The sequence below is a fragment of the Aricia agestis genome, chromosome 9 (assembly GCF_905147365.1).
Source record: "Aricia agestis chromosome 9, ilAriAges1.1, whole genome shotgun sequence".
NCBI lineage: Eukaryota > Metazoa > Arthropoda > Insecta > Lepidoptera > Lycaenidae > Aricia > Aricia agestis.
Window position 1 is genome coordinate 14749980 of NC_056414.1, and position 15181 is coordinate 14765160.

Sequence of the window (15181 nt, forward strand, 5' to 3'; positions counted from 1 at the left end):
TTTTGTTGGGATAGTCATTATTGGAGGCATGACTGAGAAGCTGTTTATAACATGCACTATCACAACACGCCTCGCTAACAAAACAAGCCCCTCGCCTTCTTCGTAATCATTTGTATTGGTCCATCATGGGCCAAGCTTTTTGCTGTAAAGTGGGACAAATGCGGATAAAGTACTACCCAAATATCTTCTATAGTTTCTCACCTAAAATAATTAGTTAAATATAAGTTTAGCTCCAAAGTTAACTTACTCGAAGCAGTGAGCGGCTGAGAGGATAGCACGGTTGTTTATGATGGTACCACCGCAAATTTGGGTGTAGCTGGCTCCTGTCCAGGAGAACAGCAGAGCCACAATAGAGGGGTAGTTTCCGATGCTGGTGACTGATCCACCCACAATCCTTTGTGGGTTTTTTGGGACAGCTGAAAATACAACGCGTTAGTTTACTTTTAATGAATTTTGAAATGACATAATATTAGCGTCGAATTCAGATTCCAAAATAGTGTTAATTAAAAAAAAAATCGGTTTCAATTTACCCGCCACAGCAGCAAGGCCGAGAGCCAACAGCAGGAATACAGCACGCATTTTGATATGCACTTCACTAACTATACAAAAAATATTGTTGCTATTTATACTACCTTGTTGATGCGATATGGACACACGAATTATCTTTTACTGATTTTGGTTCGTAATCTAATGATAAATTATTCAGATAGTAGCGATGCCAATTATTTAGTTAATACCCTACAAATTCAAGAAACAGAAGCTTATTAGTTATTACAATATTATACTAGCTTTATACCGCGGCCTCGCCTGCGTGAATAAGAACTTTATGAGAAGCAAACATCGGTTTAACTTCCTTAGAGTGGAAATTTTGAAATCGATTCGATAACGAAACGAAATCAAATCGAAATCGCATCCGATTCCGAATCCATATCTGGCTATACGACGATATACCTACTATATCGTGAGATTCGCCCCAAGGAAGGAAAATGGATTTTATTTATACTTATAGATTATGAATTAGGGATGTTTGCTTCAGATAGCAACGATGAAACTGCTCATCTTGCAATTTGCAGTGGCAATTACTTGCCTGTACAATAGCACATTATACTTATTGCTTTATACTAGAGCAATAGTAAAATAGTATTTATGGTTCATCACAAACAACATACAAATTTTCACATATTTAAGCTTCGTGTCCAAATAATGGACAATTCCTTATGTGAATGACTCTACATTTGATACGACTAGCATTTTATTTTGTCATATTATACAATGTGTCCCGACACCGGTATCCGATCCTTTAATGTCATGATCTATGGCATATTTTATCGACAAATTGGCCCTGAAATTTTTTCTCTCTCTCACGGTTGTAAAGTGGCAGCCATTTTAGTTTTTCTCGGGCTTATTTTAGTGACAAATTGGCTTCCAAATTTTTTTTCTCTAACTTTTGAAAAAAAAAAATTCTCTAACTTTGGAAAAAAGGGTTGTAAGGGGGTGAAAATGCGTAAATTTGTTCAAATTAAGTTAGTTCCGAAAATTCATAATAGCTGGCGCCGTGCCGTCTCCTACATCGGGCTGACACTTACTTAATCGTCTTTCTATAAGAGGTGGTATCAGCTTACATTCAATTTCCGATTTTTTCGATTGTTATTTTTTTTCGTTATTAAATAACTCAGTACTTTATCTATGCAGAGACGTAACCTTAATTAAACCTATCAATGATAAAAAGTTAATGGGAGAAGTTGTGTAATTGGGGGCTAAATATACATTAAAATTTGGCATACTTAAATAAAGTTAAATTTTAAAAAATTAAATAAGTTATTTGCACACTGCACAGCTGTTTTTGGGTGTTTTGATTTAAGGGGTACCAGGGTTTTTTTTTTTATAAAAGCTTTTGACACCAATTTTGTTGACATCGCGCGCTATAAACTGAAGTCCCCGCGGACGAAGTCGCGGGCAACAGCTAGTTATATATATGAGTAATTTATCATTAGATTACGAACCATTATTTATGGGCCCATAAATTAAAAATCAGTAAAAGATAATTCGTGTGTCCATATCGCATCAATATGGTAGTATAAATTGCAACAATATTTTTTGTAAAGTTAGTGAAGTGCATAACAAAATGCGTGCTGTATTCCTGCTGTTGGCTCTCGGCCTTGCTGCTGTAGTGGGTAAATTGAAACCGATTTTTTTTTAATTAACACTATTTTGGAATCTGAATTCGACGCTTACATTATGTCATTTCAAAATTCATTAAAAGTAAACTAACGCGTTGTATTTTCAGCTGTCCCACAAAACCCACAAAGGATTGTGGGTGGATCAGTCACCAGCATCGGAAACTACCCCTCTATTGTGGCTCTGCTGTTCTCCTGGACAGGAGCCAGCTACACCCAAATATGCGGTGGTACCATCATAAACAACCGTGCTATCCTCTCAGCCGCTCACTGCTTCGAGTAAGTTAACTTTGGAGCTAAACTTATATTTAACTAATTATTTTAGGTGAGAAACTATAGAAGATATTTGGGTAGTACTTTATCTGCATTTGTCCCACTTTACAGCAAAAAGCTTGGCTCATGATGGACCAATACAAATGATTACGAAGAAGGCGAGGGGCTTGTTTTGTTAGCGAGGCGTGTTGTGATAGTGCATGTTATAAACAGCTTCTCAGTCCTGCCTCCAATAATGACTATCCCAACAAAAAGACAACATACGCCTTTACGAGTATTTTTTTCTTAACAGTGGTGACGCAGCCTGGCAATGGCGCATCCGTGTCGGTTCCACCAACGCCAACAGCGGCGGCGTCGTCCACAACACCAACAGGATCATCAACCACGCCAGCTACAACCGCAACACCATGGACAACGACATCGCAATCCTGCATTCCGCCTCCACCTTCACCTTCAACAACAACGTCCGTGCTGTCAGCATCGCCGGCGCCAACTACAATCTCGCAGACAACCAAGTTGTTTGGGCTGCAGGATGGGGAACTACCAGCGTAAGTTTGATTTGGAATACCTACGTAACGTCTCTATCTTACCAAATGTTAAATGCGAAAGCGTGTCGGTATGTTGCCTCTTTTTGCTTAGATAGCTAAAACGACTGAATTGGGAAAGGTCATAGAAGAGGTTTCATGAACATAAAATTTAAATGGGAAGAGGGATCGTCTGGTAATATCTAGTTTGGGAAATTAATCAACATAACTTGGGTTTAAACTGCAAATATAATTATTATCATTATTATAAAATATGATTTTTTCGCAGTTCCAAGGCTCCTCATCTGAGCAACTCCGCCACGTCCAGATCTGGACCGTGAACCAGAACACCTGCAGGACTCGTTACGCCGAGCTGCGCTACACCATCACCGATAACATGCTGTGCTCCGGCTGGCTCGACGTCGGCGGTCGCGACCAGTGCCAGGGCGACTCCGGTGGTCCTCTCTACCACAACGGCATTCTTGTTGGTGTCTGCTCCTGGGGTGAACGGTGCGCTCTCGCCCGCTACCCCGGCGTCAACGCTCGCGTCTCCAGATATACTGCTTGGATCCAGAGCAACTCATGAAATGCTACTAGCACAAACGACGCCACTGTAAAGGTCTAAGACCTTGACAATCGTATTCTTTGTGATGCTTTTAATAAACATCTAAAGACAAATAATATGCTATTTCAATACTTATTATGTTTTATTTTTTACTGTGCCTTCTTTTACTGCCTTCTTTAACATCTTTATAAAGTCACTAGCTGTCCCGGTGAACTTCGTGTCACTTTAAAACCTTCCCTGGACTTCTACGAATATTTTAAGACTAAAATCAGCCCAATCTGTGCAGCAGTTTTCGAGTTTTAGCGCGACTAACACATTTGAAAATCCTTTTTTATATATATAGATTGCTGAGAAAAATCGATATCACTATAGCCAAATTATCAAGGCGTCGCCTTAAATGAAGTACAGTTCGACCAATTTTGTGCAAAGTTCATATATTAACCATCTACTTACTAAATAGTCCCAACAAAGCCTAAATATTTGGTTTGGATAGGTGAGCACTGAGCGCGTTCTTAAATTATAAAATTACAACGAAAAGTGGCATTGATTTTTTTATTATAATATTATTATATATTTGCCGCGTAATTTAAAAACCATAAATATATATTTCATATATATAATATAATTATATATTTACAGAAGGTCCTACATGGTGCCTACCACCGGTACGCTGACGTTGCTATCGGTCCTTATCTTCTTTCACGATCCAAACACCTCATTCAAAGGGTACAAAATGCATGCGCAAGATACTGTTGCAATGTGCCTCCCCGCGCCCACGTAACGCCGTACATAAACAGCTTGAGATGGCTTAAGATGGACGGTCGCCGACAGTTACATTTTGCCACGTTACTGTTTGGTGTGGTAAAATTAAAAACACCATCCTACCTGTATAATAAGCTGCAATGGGCATGCGACAAATAGCTGACCCTCACCACCAGGGGTTCGGCATACCTATTAATTACTCCTATTCATCACTCGTCCGCATTCAGAGGTTGTTTTAGGTACTTGGCGAGCAAGATCTGGAATAACCCTTTCGTGCTCTGCATTCTATAAATCATTTTAAAAACAAACTAAAGTTAACGCTACTGCAGGATCAGCTTAGCCTTGGGTGGTCTGTCTGGTCTGTTTTGCGCCTGACATTTTGGATCCACAGAATATCAGGGACTGTGGTTATCCATAGTCGTTTTACCTAAGTGGACTCCATTTCAATGGCTTGAGCATTACACCTCCTACCTTCCCATAACACTCTTGCTTGCTAGGTTATAATTGAAATGTTTGTTACTTGTTACTTTTTTTTTTGTTCAATCTTAGTTAGGCTAGTTACAGTTCATATTATAGACTACTGTTTTGTATTCCCATGTCAGCATCATTATTTAACTGTTCTGTGTTTTCGTTTTTTTTTTGTAATGTAGTGTGGTGTAATGCCCAAAGTTCTTGAATAAATGTTTTATTATTTTATTATTATTATTATTACAAGAGCAGTAATTCTGGTCAGATTAGTGTGAAAGCCCGAGAAAAACTAAAATGGCTGCCATTTTACAACCATGAGAGAGAGAAAAAATTTGAGGGCCAATTTGTCGATAAAATATGCCATAGATCACGACATTAAAGGATCGGACACCGGTGTCGGGACACATTGTATAAGGCCTTTAAAAAACTCTAAAATAGTTTTGCGAACAAAGTCTCACGATTTCGCTAGTAAATCGTATAATTTATTGTACCGTACTATATAGGAGATTATCGCTTATGATTACTTGTAAATGTGGATCATTAATGACATTATAATTACTGATAGCGTCACGATGATAAACGAGGTAATAACGGGGCTATAAATTATAATATATCAAGCGGACAAATTGAAGAGTTGCTGAGACGGGGAAAAAGCCCGCAACTCCACAGTCCACACGTCTTCGCCAATCGCCACTTGTTCCCAAAATCCCACATACCCAACTTTCTTGTTCGCTTTGACATATTTTTATTAGTTGCCCGAGAATAACTAGAAGTAAGTAGCAATGCGAAAGTATACACAAGCTGTGGACATAAACTAAAGGTGCCTTTCCGATCTTTACCGCGGCCAATCGCGACCGACAAAAATCATAATATTAATACGTGAACGAAAAACTTTGTAACCCTTTTTACGAAAAATGGGGAAACGTAGGTGCATGAAATTTTGCACAGTTATAGTTTATATGGTGAAGGAGTGCATCGAACTAATATTATTTTGAAATTATGCTTTTATCATACATTTTTTTCACAAATAAAACATTACACACACTACAACACACACACATGAGAAATGACAGATTTTTGAGTGACAAGCCTATACATGCGAATTATACTCTTTTATTTATGGTTGAAGTCTGTTGACAACAAGTTGACAAATTGAAAATGGATTATAATTTTTTTTTATTGAATGTAAGATACTATTAGACAATGCTAACACGGCCAGTCTGAGATCAGCTAAGTCCCAGAGACAATAGTTGAAAAAAATATGATAAAGTCAATATCTTTTACAAAATATAGGTAGTACTTAGTCCTAAAGTCGTTGAAACTAAGGTCGAATTTCGACCATTGGGCGATCTCTAGTTCAATTAAAATGCCACTTTATGATAGACTATTATAGTATATGTCATAGAGTAGGATATTATTTGAATTTTTAGGACTATAGTCTGTCATAAATTGGCATTTTAATTGAATTTTTGGAAAATAAAAAAGATCGGAACGCTACCTTAAGTTTATCTCCACAGTTTGTCCATACTTTCGCATTTCTACTGGTGGCCGTGCTAGGGCTACTGGTGGAGCTTTTAAACTTCAGTACGTTCAAGTAGGTACTTATAACAATCGAGTTAGGGTTCATTCAAATCGTTTGTTTTAATGGGTTTTCTGTTTAATTCCCGCTTAACAAGAATAACAGTTTCGATCGATGAGAAGTTTTTTTTTAGATGAGTCGGTGGTGCCGTGACGGCAAGTGGCAAAACGCTCAATAGATAAAATGCAGCCCAGTGTGCTTGCTTAATATAAAAGCACAAATAAATTCCAACATTCCAATGAGAACGCGCGCTGTCGCATTGCGCAGACAAAAAAGGCGATCACGATAGCAAGTGATCGGCGGTGAAAGGATGCGTTAGCATGCTATCGCGCGCTTCAGCGTTCCGGAGTCTCCCTGCCGACCATTGCATTTTGTCCGTGATGCCGATCGCCTCGAGGAATCCGCCGCGTGCTATTGCATATGCATTCTGTCTCGGTCTAGCAAATGGCATTTCTAAGCAACAGAAAGAGAAGAGCGACGGAAAAAGGCGAATCCGTGCTGCCAGATGAGGTCCAACCCTTATTTGGTGTGCCGCCGGCAAGCTTGTTTCAGAATGAGGCCGCCGGCCTTGCCCGACGAGTTATGCCGCCGGGCCCGGTGGTTATGGTGTGTAGACAGCTTTAAATGACTTCGTTCCATTCGTAGATATAGTATAGCTTTAATCTATACTCTATACTTAATATTATAAAGCGGAAGAGTTTGTTTGTTTGTTTGTTTGAACGCGCTAATCTCAGGAACTACTGGTCCGATTTGAAAAATTCTTTCAGTGTTACATAGCCCATTTATCGAGGAAGGCTATAGGCTATATTTTATCACGCTATAACTAATAGGAGCTAAGAAATAGAGGAAAATGTGGAAAAAACGGGTGGAAATTATTTGAAAGGGCTTATTTGAACGCGCTAATCTCAGGAACTACTGGTCCGATTTGAAAAATTCTTTCAGTGCTAGATAGCCCATTTATTGAGGAAGGCTATAGGCTATATTTTATTACGCTAAAACTAATAGGAGTGAAGAAATAGAGGAAAATGTGGAAAAAACGGGGAAAATTATATGAAATCGCTTATTATCTTAAGAACTACTGGAGCAATTTTTATGTTATTTGGCAAACATGAAGAATAGACAACGTGAAGTTACATAGGATATTTTTTGCGGAAAAATGTACGGTGGCGTGAAATTCCTAAATTACGCGGGTGAAGCCGCGCGGAACATCTAAATATTATAAGGAAGGTCAATTCTGTATATTGAATATTTTTGTACAATAATACTTGGGACGTGGTCTACTATGCTAACGCGGACGAAGTCGCGGGCAACAGCTAGTCTATAATATAATATTATTAACATTATATCATTAAGTAACAGAGATGACTGTTACAATCCATGCATACTTTAGATGTAGAGTTTAAATAAAAAAAATCGGCCAAATGCGAGACTCGCGCACGAAGAGTTCCGTACAATAATAGAGCAAAAATATGTACTTAGTTTAAAAATGTGTTTTTTTTTGTATGGTAACCTTACTTATTGTAAAATTACTTACTTATTGTATTAAATATTTTTTTATGAAATAAGGGGGCAAACGAGCAAACGGGTCACCTGATGGAAAGCAACTTCCGTCGCCCATGGACACTCGCAGCATCAGAAGAGCTGCAGGTGCGTTGCCGGCCTTTTAAAAGGAAGGGAAGGGAATAGGGGAGGATAGGAAAGGGAATTGGGCCTCCGCTAAACTCACTCACCCAGCGAAACACAACGCAAGCGCTGTTTTACGCCGATTTTTTGTGAGAACGTGGTATTTCTCCGGTCGAGCCTGCCCATTCGTGCCGAAGCATGGCTCTCCCACGTATAAATTATTATTAATTATTAAAGAATAAATGGATTTTATACATAGCCAGATGTAGAAATTCGAATAGAAACGTTGGCCTAGATAATGGACACGTTTGACGTTTCGTATCATTACTAGGCTGACTGTGACGTATCACAGTCAGCCTAGTAAACGAATGCCCAAAATGGGGGTCTGCTTGGAAAAGTCGAAAGCAGAAATTTTTATTTTGGTACTTTGTTTAGAGTAGTTAGGAGATAAACATACTTAAAGTCCTGACCCCTCCGAGGTGAGTCGGAGGGGGGGGAAGAAGGTCCCGGTTTTTGGTTTTTTGCTTACTCATCAAAAACGGTGATTCATACGAAATTGGGTACGTACATAATACACACACTGGCAAAATTAGCGGAACATAGGTAAAAAGGGCCAAAACTTGAACTCAAGTGGGTCGGGCTGTCTGAAAGCCTTTTTTATAGCTTCTAAGCTCATTCAAGAAATAAAATATTGAACAAAACTGGCAAGTTGACAGGTTTTTATAGCAATTATGCCCTAATAAGTGTTTTTCGATTATTGACGTTGTAAGTGTTCCTGATAAGAATGGCGTTTTAGCGGCGTGCAAGGTATGCTCAGCTTATTTGATTGTTTGGTTTTTGGAAGAACACATTGCTTAGATACAAAATTAGTGATTTCCCAGCATCTGCGACAGCTAGAGCTGTAACCACGATAGAGAAAGGTCACACCTACCGTTCGGTCAGTCAGGCCTTAGGTGTGTCGGCTTCCGTGGTTCATCGTAACTTTCAACGCTTCAGAGAGACTGGATCTTACGTTCGGAGACGAGAACAAGGCAGATATCGGGTGACAATGATTCAGGATGACCATTTTGTAAGGAAACAAAACTTAAGAAATCGACCTCAAACTGCTATGCAGACACGAAACCTGTCGGAACAGGTCCAAGATGAACGTGTAAGTGATTGTACAGTAAGAAGAAGATTCAAAGAAGTTAAATTAAAATCAAAAGTGCCAGCAAGGGCACCAAAACTTGAGACAGGACACCGAAGAGCCAGGCTAAGATTTGCGCGTGAACATCAAAATTAGACAAGTGAGTAAAATCTTGTGCTGTACAGTGATGGGAGCAAATTCTGTGTACATTGTATTGACAGGCAATAAAGAATGTGGATAAATCATAAGGAAAGCTACAGGCCATCAAACTTACCGGAAACAGTGGCCTATGATGCAGGCTTCGTAATGGTTTGGAGTTGCATATGATTTGGAGCCCGCATGGAGCTGATGATTATAGATGATGGTACTTTGACAGTACAGGGCTATAGCACCGACATCCTGGAACTGCATGGTGTGCCTTTAACACAGTTTTAGGTACTAATTTCAATTTTATGTGCGTCCATAGAGTAAGAAAATCGGGCATTATTACCTAAACGATGCTGGCGTAGCCCAGGTGGAGAGGCCAGCGTGGTCTACGGATGTGGATCCGATTAAAGACGTGTGGCACATCAATGGGTGAACGGTACGAGTTAAAACTCCAGCTCCAAAATGTGTCAAGGAGCTCGAGTTGGCGCTAGGAGGAGTAGGAGAATATCCCACAGGAAATGATTGACAATTAAAATGCAAGCATGGAATGGCGTATCCAGGCCCTCTTGAGATCTATAGAAGGCATTACACGCTTTTAACATGGCATTTCTTTAATAAAAATGGAGAATTTATCTTAAAAACTTACTACTGAAATTTCAAAGATTTTCTTAATTTTTTGATTTTTGCTGATTTTTTCTATTTTTCACGTTTTTATGCCCTTTATTTATATAAAATTTATTTTTTAATAATCAATTAGTAAATAAATAAATAAATATATAAAAATCAGTGAACAATTTAAAAAAAATTGAAAATGTTGTTATGTTCCTCTAATTTTGCCGGTGTGTTTACTTCGTACATAATAAAAGCTAATTAAATTCTCTACAACTTCGTCCTTTACACTTTGTATCTATCTCCAATCATTGCCTCGCTATGAGCTTCTAAAATTGGATAATAGCTAGAGAGTTGAAATTTTCAGAGATTATGTATTTCTGTTGCCGCTATAACAATAGATACTAAAAACAAAATAAATTAAATATTTTAGGGGGGCTCGCATACAACAGACTTGATTTTTCTCATACAAAAAACAATAAAATGTTGAATATCGAACCTTTGCCTGATTTTTTCGTTTAATATCACTTTGGAGAAATTGTTTATAATTAGCAAAACTAGCGCATGGTGCAATAATAAAGGGTGTTTTTTTTTATTTTTTAGGAAAAATAAAACATCCTGTATTATTGCACCATTCGCTAGTATTGCTTATTAATTATTATAAACATTTTCTCCAAGGTAATGATGTACGGTTAAATCCAGGAAAGGTTAGATTTTTAAGGTTTTATTGTTTTCCCATACATTTCTTTAAAATATTTTATTTTATTTGAAAAACAAACAGTGATTTATTACTAATTTACATATTAATAGTAGGTATCAGAACACCATTTATATGTTTTCACATACAGATAACTATATAAGAAATAGAAACAAATAACTTGCAACTTAATACTAAAAAATACATAGCAAATTAGTGAATGATAATAAATTTCTTGTTGGTACAGGAGAAAAAGAAAGTAAAACTAAGCAGAGAATCAGAGAATCGCATCGAACCAGTGCTGTGTCAACTTTTGTTTCAAGGCAGAAGGTGAAGTTATAAATAAATCAAAATCAAGTTCTGGAGTATCATTTAAGCTGTTAATAAATTTTGAAGATCTAATGATAAAGGAGTTTCTTCGGTAATTTGTATTAGAGAATGGGACATACAGGGGAGTCTAGACTCGAGCTGACCTTGATGGTACTTTTAGCGAAATTTTAGAAAGGAGTAATGGGGTGTCAATTTTGTTTTGAATAGTTTTGAGTAGGAAAATGATATCAGAGATACGGCGTCTTTCGAAAAGAGGGAGAAGGTGAAATCTTTTGGATCTCAATTCATAAGAAGGATCGTATGTATTGCATTTAAATTGTAAGTGTTTTAAAAATCTTTTTTGAATCGATTCTAGCCTATTTATATGAACAGTGTATTGGGGATTCCAGATTTCAGAGCAATATTCGAGGGAACTGCGTACATAAGAACAGAAGAGAATTTTTAATATCTTTATATTTTTAAATTGTGAACTCATTCTGAGAATAAATCCTAGTGACTTATTAGCTTTATTTAAGATGTGGTCTAGGTGTTTATTGTAAGATAATTTTGTGTCGTGTATGATACCAAGATCACGAATCTCTGTCACACTTTTTAGCTCAAGTCCCTTTCGCTTGTAGGGGAAAGATGTTGCTTTAGACGAGCGGCTAAAAGTCATAGAGGAACATTTAGACACATTGAGATCCAAATTATTTACACAACAATACTCCTCAAGTCTGTATATATCCTCTTGCAACAGTTGACAGTCTGATATGTTATAGATAGATCTATACAATGTCATATCATCTGCATACAAAAGAAATTGAGAATGCTGAAAACACGCCTTAATGTCGTTTATAAAGATGTTAAATAGGAGGGGCCCTAGAAGAGACCCCTGGGGTACACCCGAAGGTACATTACTCCATGCGAAGAAAAACCATTAAGAACCACAGCCTGAGTTCTATTGTCTATGTAGGAGACGAACCACCTATAAAGATTGCCGTGGATTCCAGCATGGTCTTCCGAAGGATCTTCCGACCGAGCGAGATAGGACCACTGACGTCATTTCAGACGTTGTATATATCTTGCCGTTCTCCGAAACTTCGATAGCGCGATGCAGGAATGTTAGGCGAATTGTGGGTACCGCCACATCACTCCCCCCCCGAAGACCTGTGGTATTCTTCGATGCGCTTGTGTTGTCAGGTGTGGCCCGAAGCTACGCGTGCAATGACCAGGAGAGGGACCCCGTGCACTGCTTGCTGACCGGTCGTTGTAGCCTATGGCTGCCCCGTTCAAGCCAGACGCGGGTGCGACCGGCGCGGACCTCCAACGCGGCTTATGGTCGAGGCGACCCGGTTATGCTTGATTTCTACTGACGTGGTGCGGAGGGGCGGGGAGTGTTGATGATGATTAATGTCCAGAAGGATGCGTGTTCTTGTCGGTGGTCACCAATTTAACGTTGTTCGTGGCGGCCGAAAAGGAAGATCTTCCGACCGAGCGAGATAGCATGCTCGGTCAGGCCGAAGCCCACTGACGTCACTTCAGACGTTGTATATATCTTGCCGTTCTCCAAAACTTCGATAGCGCGATGCAGGAATGTTAGGCGAATTGTGGGTACCGCCACACGGTCAAATGCTTTGCTATAATCAGTAAAAATAGCATCCAATTGCCCTCCTGAGTCCATGGTTTCAGTAACATAATCAACAAATGTCAACAAGTTTGATGTAGTTGAACGATTCTTTAGGAAACCATGTTGTTCATTTATGAAAGTTTTAGAGCAGAAACTGTAAACGTTGTTATAAATTATGCGTTCAAACAACTTGGCAAAGATACATAATTTCGAGATAGGCCTGTAATTCTTGACATCTGACCGGTTGCCACCCTATGAAACAATATATTAAAATACAACACTTTCCTGAAGTTTGCCATATACGATTACTTTCCAGAAGTCATTCCTTACCAGCAACACTATAAATTGATGCAATAATATAGGGTGTTTTTATGTGATTTTTTCTTACCTTCTACCCTCATTAACTTTTTTCTCCCATGGTTTAGAGATTTTTTGTAATACAATAAAATGTTCAACTTTTCAAGCCCTTTCATTTGGTGTATGTCTCAAAGTGCTAAATTACTTTTGGACGATACTCCCCTCCTTCTTTAAAAATTAATTATTTATTTTATTTAAATTTTATTTTTAATTATTAAAGTATAAATATAGCTTATATAGCTAAGTATTTTGTGAACATTTCAGCCTACCTTATACCATGATAGATATCGAGAAAAAAATTGCAAAAAAAATCAAGTTTGTTGTATGAGAGCTCCCCTAAAATATTTAATTTCTTTTGTTTTTAGTATTTATTGTTATAGCGGCAACAGAAATACACAATCTATGAAAATTTCAACTCTCTAGCTATTATCGTTCTTGAGTTATAGCCGGAGACAGACAGACGAACAGACAGAAGAACAGACAAACGGACAGACAAATGGACAGACAGATGGACAGACAGACGGTCAGAAAGACGGACAGACATTAAAGTATCAGTATAGGGTCCCGTTTTTACCCTTTGGGTACGAAACCCTAAAAAACACACTCGGCCAATTTTAGAAGTTCATAGCGAGGCAATGATGGGAGATAGGTACAAAGTGTATAGGACAAAGTTGTAGAGAATTTAATTAACTTATATTGTGTAGTACAAGAGAATTTCGTACGAAGCACCGTTTATGATGAGTAAGCAAAAAACCAAAAAACGGGACCTTCTTTGCCCCCCCCCCCTCCATCGGGCTCACCTCGGAGGGTTCAGGACTTTTTGTATGTTTATCTCCTAACTAGTCTAAACAAGGTACCAAAGTCAAAATTTCTGCTTTCGACTTTTCCAAGCAGAATCATTCGTTTACTAGGCTAAGTATGTAGGAAAAAAGTGGAACGGTCGTTTTCATACAAATGGAGGGACATGCGGTTTCTATCTTGATCTACGTCTGCGCTTCGGCCCCTCAATCGGGCAGTGCAGTTCATTTGCCCCAGTCATAATTATATGACTATTATCTGTGAGTGTCGGTTTATCTTGAAATCGACTGGTCATGACTACAGTATAACACAACATACTTCTGTGTTTTTATCGCTAATGTCCTACTTATAATGGAGAAAACGATAAAAGAACGCAACATGTTCTATGCGTCAAAACTGCGCAGTGACACTGCAATGATTTTTGGGCACGAAAAATCGATAGTTTTTTTTTCAGATCTTTTTCTGAGATGCAATAAAACCAGTCCATCAAATGTTTAAGTTTACTCTAAAACAGACTGTAGGTATATTTGTTAAACAAAATTTAGGATCGTGAATTTGATATACCAGTCTCGCTGGGTTAAACTAACACGTACTATGAAACACTCGAAGCCTGGTGAACGCATTAAACGTCTACATTAAACGTTATAGACTATAGTACTACCAAGTGATAGTATTCCGCAATGAAAACAAACAATAACGAAGATAATATTATTAGCGAAGACACTTAGTTCTGTTCCCGGAGTCGCACGAAACCCATCCATGTTTTACATGTTTATCTTCGGAGGTTAAGAGGTTACAATTACTTTATTTGTGTTGAGTGTTGCGGATTCCGGCTAATTTGGTGCGTCCGGCCGAAAATGCCGGAGAAGGGCAGTAACGGTGATAGTGATTACATAATCGTGCCACAAGGTGAGCTTTTTATTAATTTGCAAAGGATGAGAGCGGAGGACCTGTGAAACTATCTTTAGAAACTTCCAGTTGGAACAATTATTATAAAACTTTATCTGGCTTAAGCCAAGCGACAAACAAAATACAATTGTCAGAAAATATCAAATACAATTTAAGACATTGATATTTTGCGTTAATTAATTTTGTTTTCATAACACTAAAGATATTGTAATAATGTTATTAGATTCAACTATAGAGTGACTATGATTGATCGAAAATCTTGATTATTAAAACTCTGTTGTAACTAGGTAAGTACATAATTTGCTTAACTCAAAAACAGTGAGTAAAATAATTTCAACGAAGAGCTTAAACTAGCTTAGGTTTTTATGTTACCCCATAAATGCTGCCTGTAAATAGGTAAACTTTTAAACCGCAAGAAATTGTCCATTAGTTGGATATAAAAAGCTCTATAAAATATAATATTGGCTTCTATAACAAGTAGAAACACCGAGGGACTTTAATCCTCAAATGCATACAATTATTTTGAATTCGGTTTTATCTTTTTAAAATACTATTATTAATAAACTTAAAATATTTCTACTTTCTACTGTGCTTCTTAAAAATAAGTACCGCAACTAGATCATGCATTAAG

General features: G+C 38.0%; 3 protein-coding genes across 9 annotated transcripts in view; 2 read left to right on the plus strand and 1 right to left on the minus strand.

Moving 5' to 3' along the window:
• Positions 1-580, minus strand: part of LOC121730093 (trypsin CFT-1-like) — a 68862-nt gene extending 68282 nt beyond the window's left edge. The window contains exon 1 of the mRNA XM_042118939.1: positions 531-580. Coding sequence (XP_041974873.1) covers positions 531-579 — 49 coding nt within the window. The 5' untranslated portion in view covers position 580. The remainder of the gene's footprint in view (positions 1-530) is intronic.
• The window catches only part of LOC121730070 (solute carrier family 12 member 4), a 371671-nt gene that overhangs the window by 266571 nt on the left and 89919 nt on the right, over positions 1-15181 (plus strand). Inside the window, exon 1 of one of the 7 annotated variants that reach the window (XM_042118896.1) lies at positions 14392-14550. The exons of the other annotated variants lie outside the window; for them this stretch is intronic. Within the exon in view, the coding sequence (XP_041974830.1) occupies positions 14499-14550 (52 nt within the window). The 5' untranslated portion in view covers positions 14392-14498. Of the gene's footprint in view, positions 1-14391; positions 14551-15181 lie in introns of those variants that run through there. 7 annotated transcript variants of the gene reach the window in all.
• Positions 2120-3585, plus strand: LOC121730095 (trypsin, alkaline C-like). Its single transcript, XM_042118941.1, has 4 exons — positions 2120-2174; positions 2288-2456; positions 2743-2998; positions 3264-3585. The coding sequence occupies exons 1-4, from the start codon at positions 2126-2128 to the stop codon at positions 3558-3560; spliced, it is 771 nt and encodes a 256-aa protein (XP_041974875.1). The 5' UTR covers positions 2120-2125; the 3' UTR covers positions 3561-3585.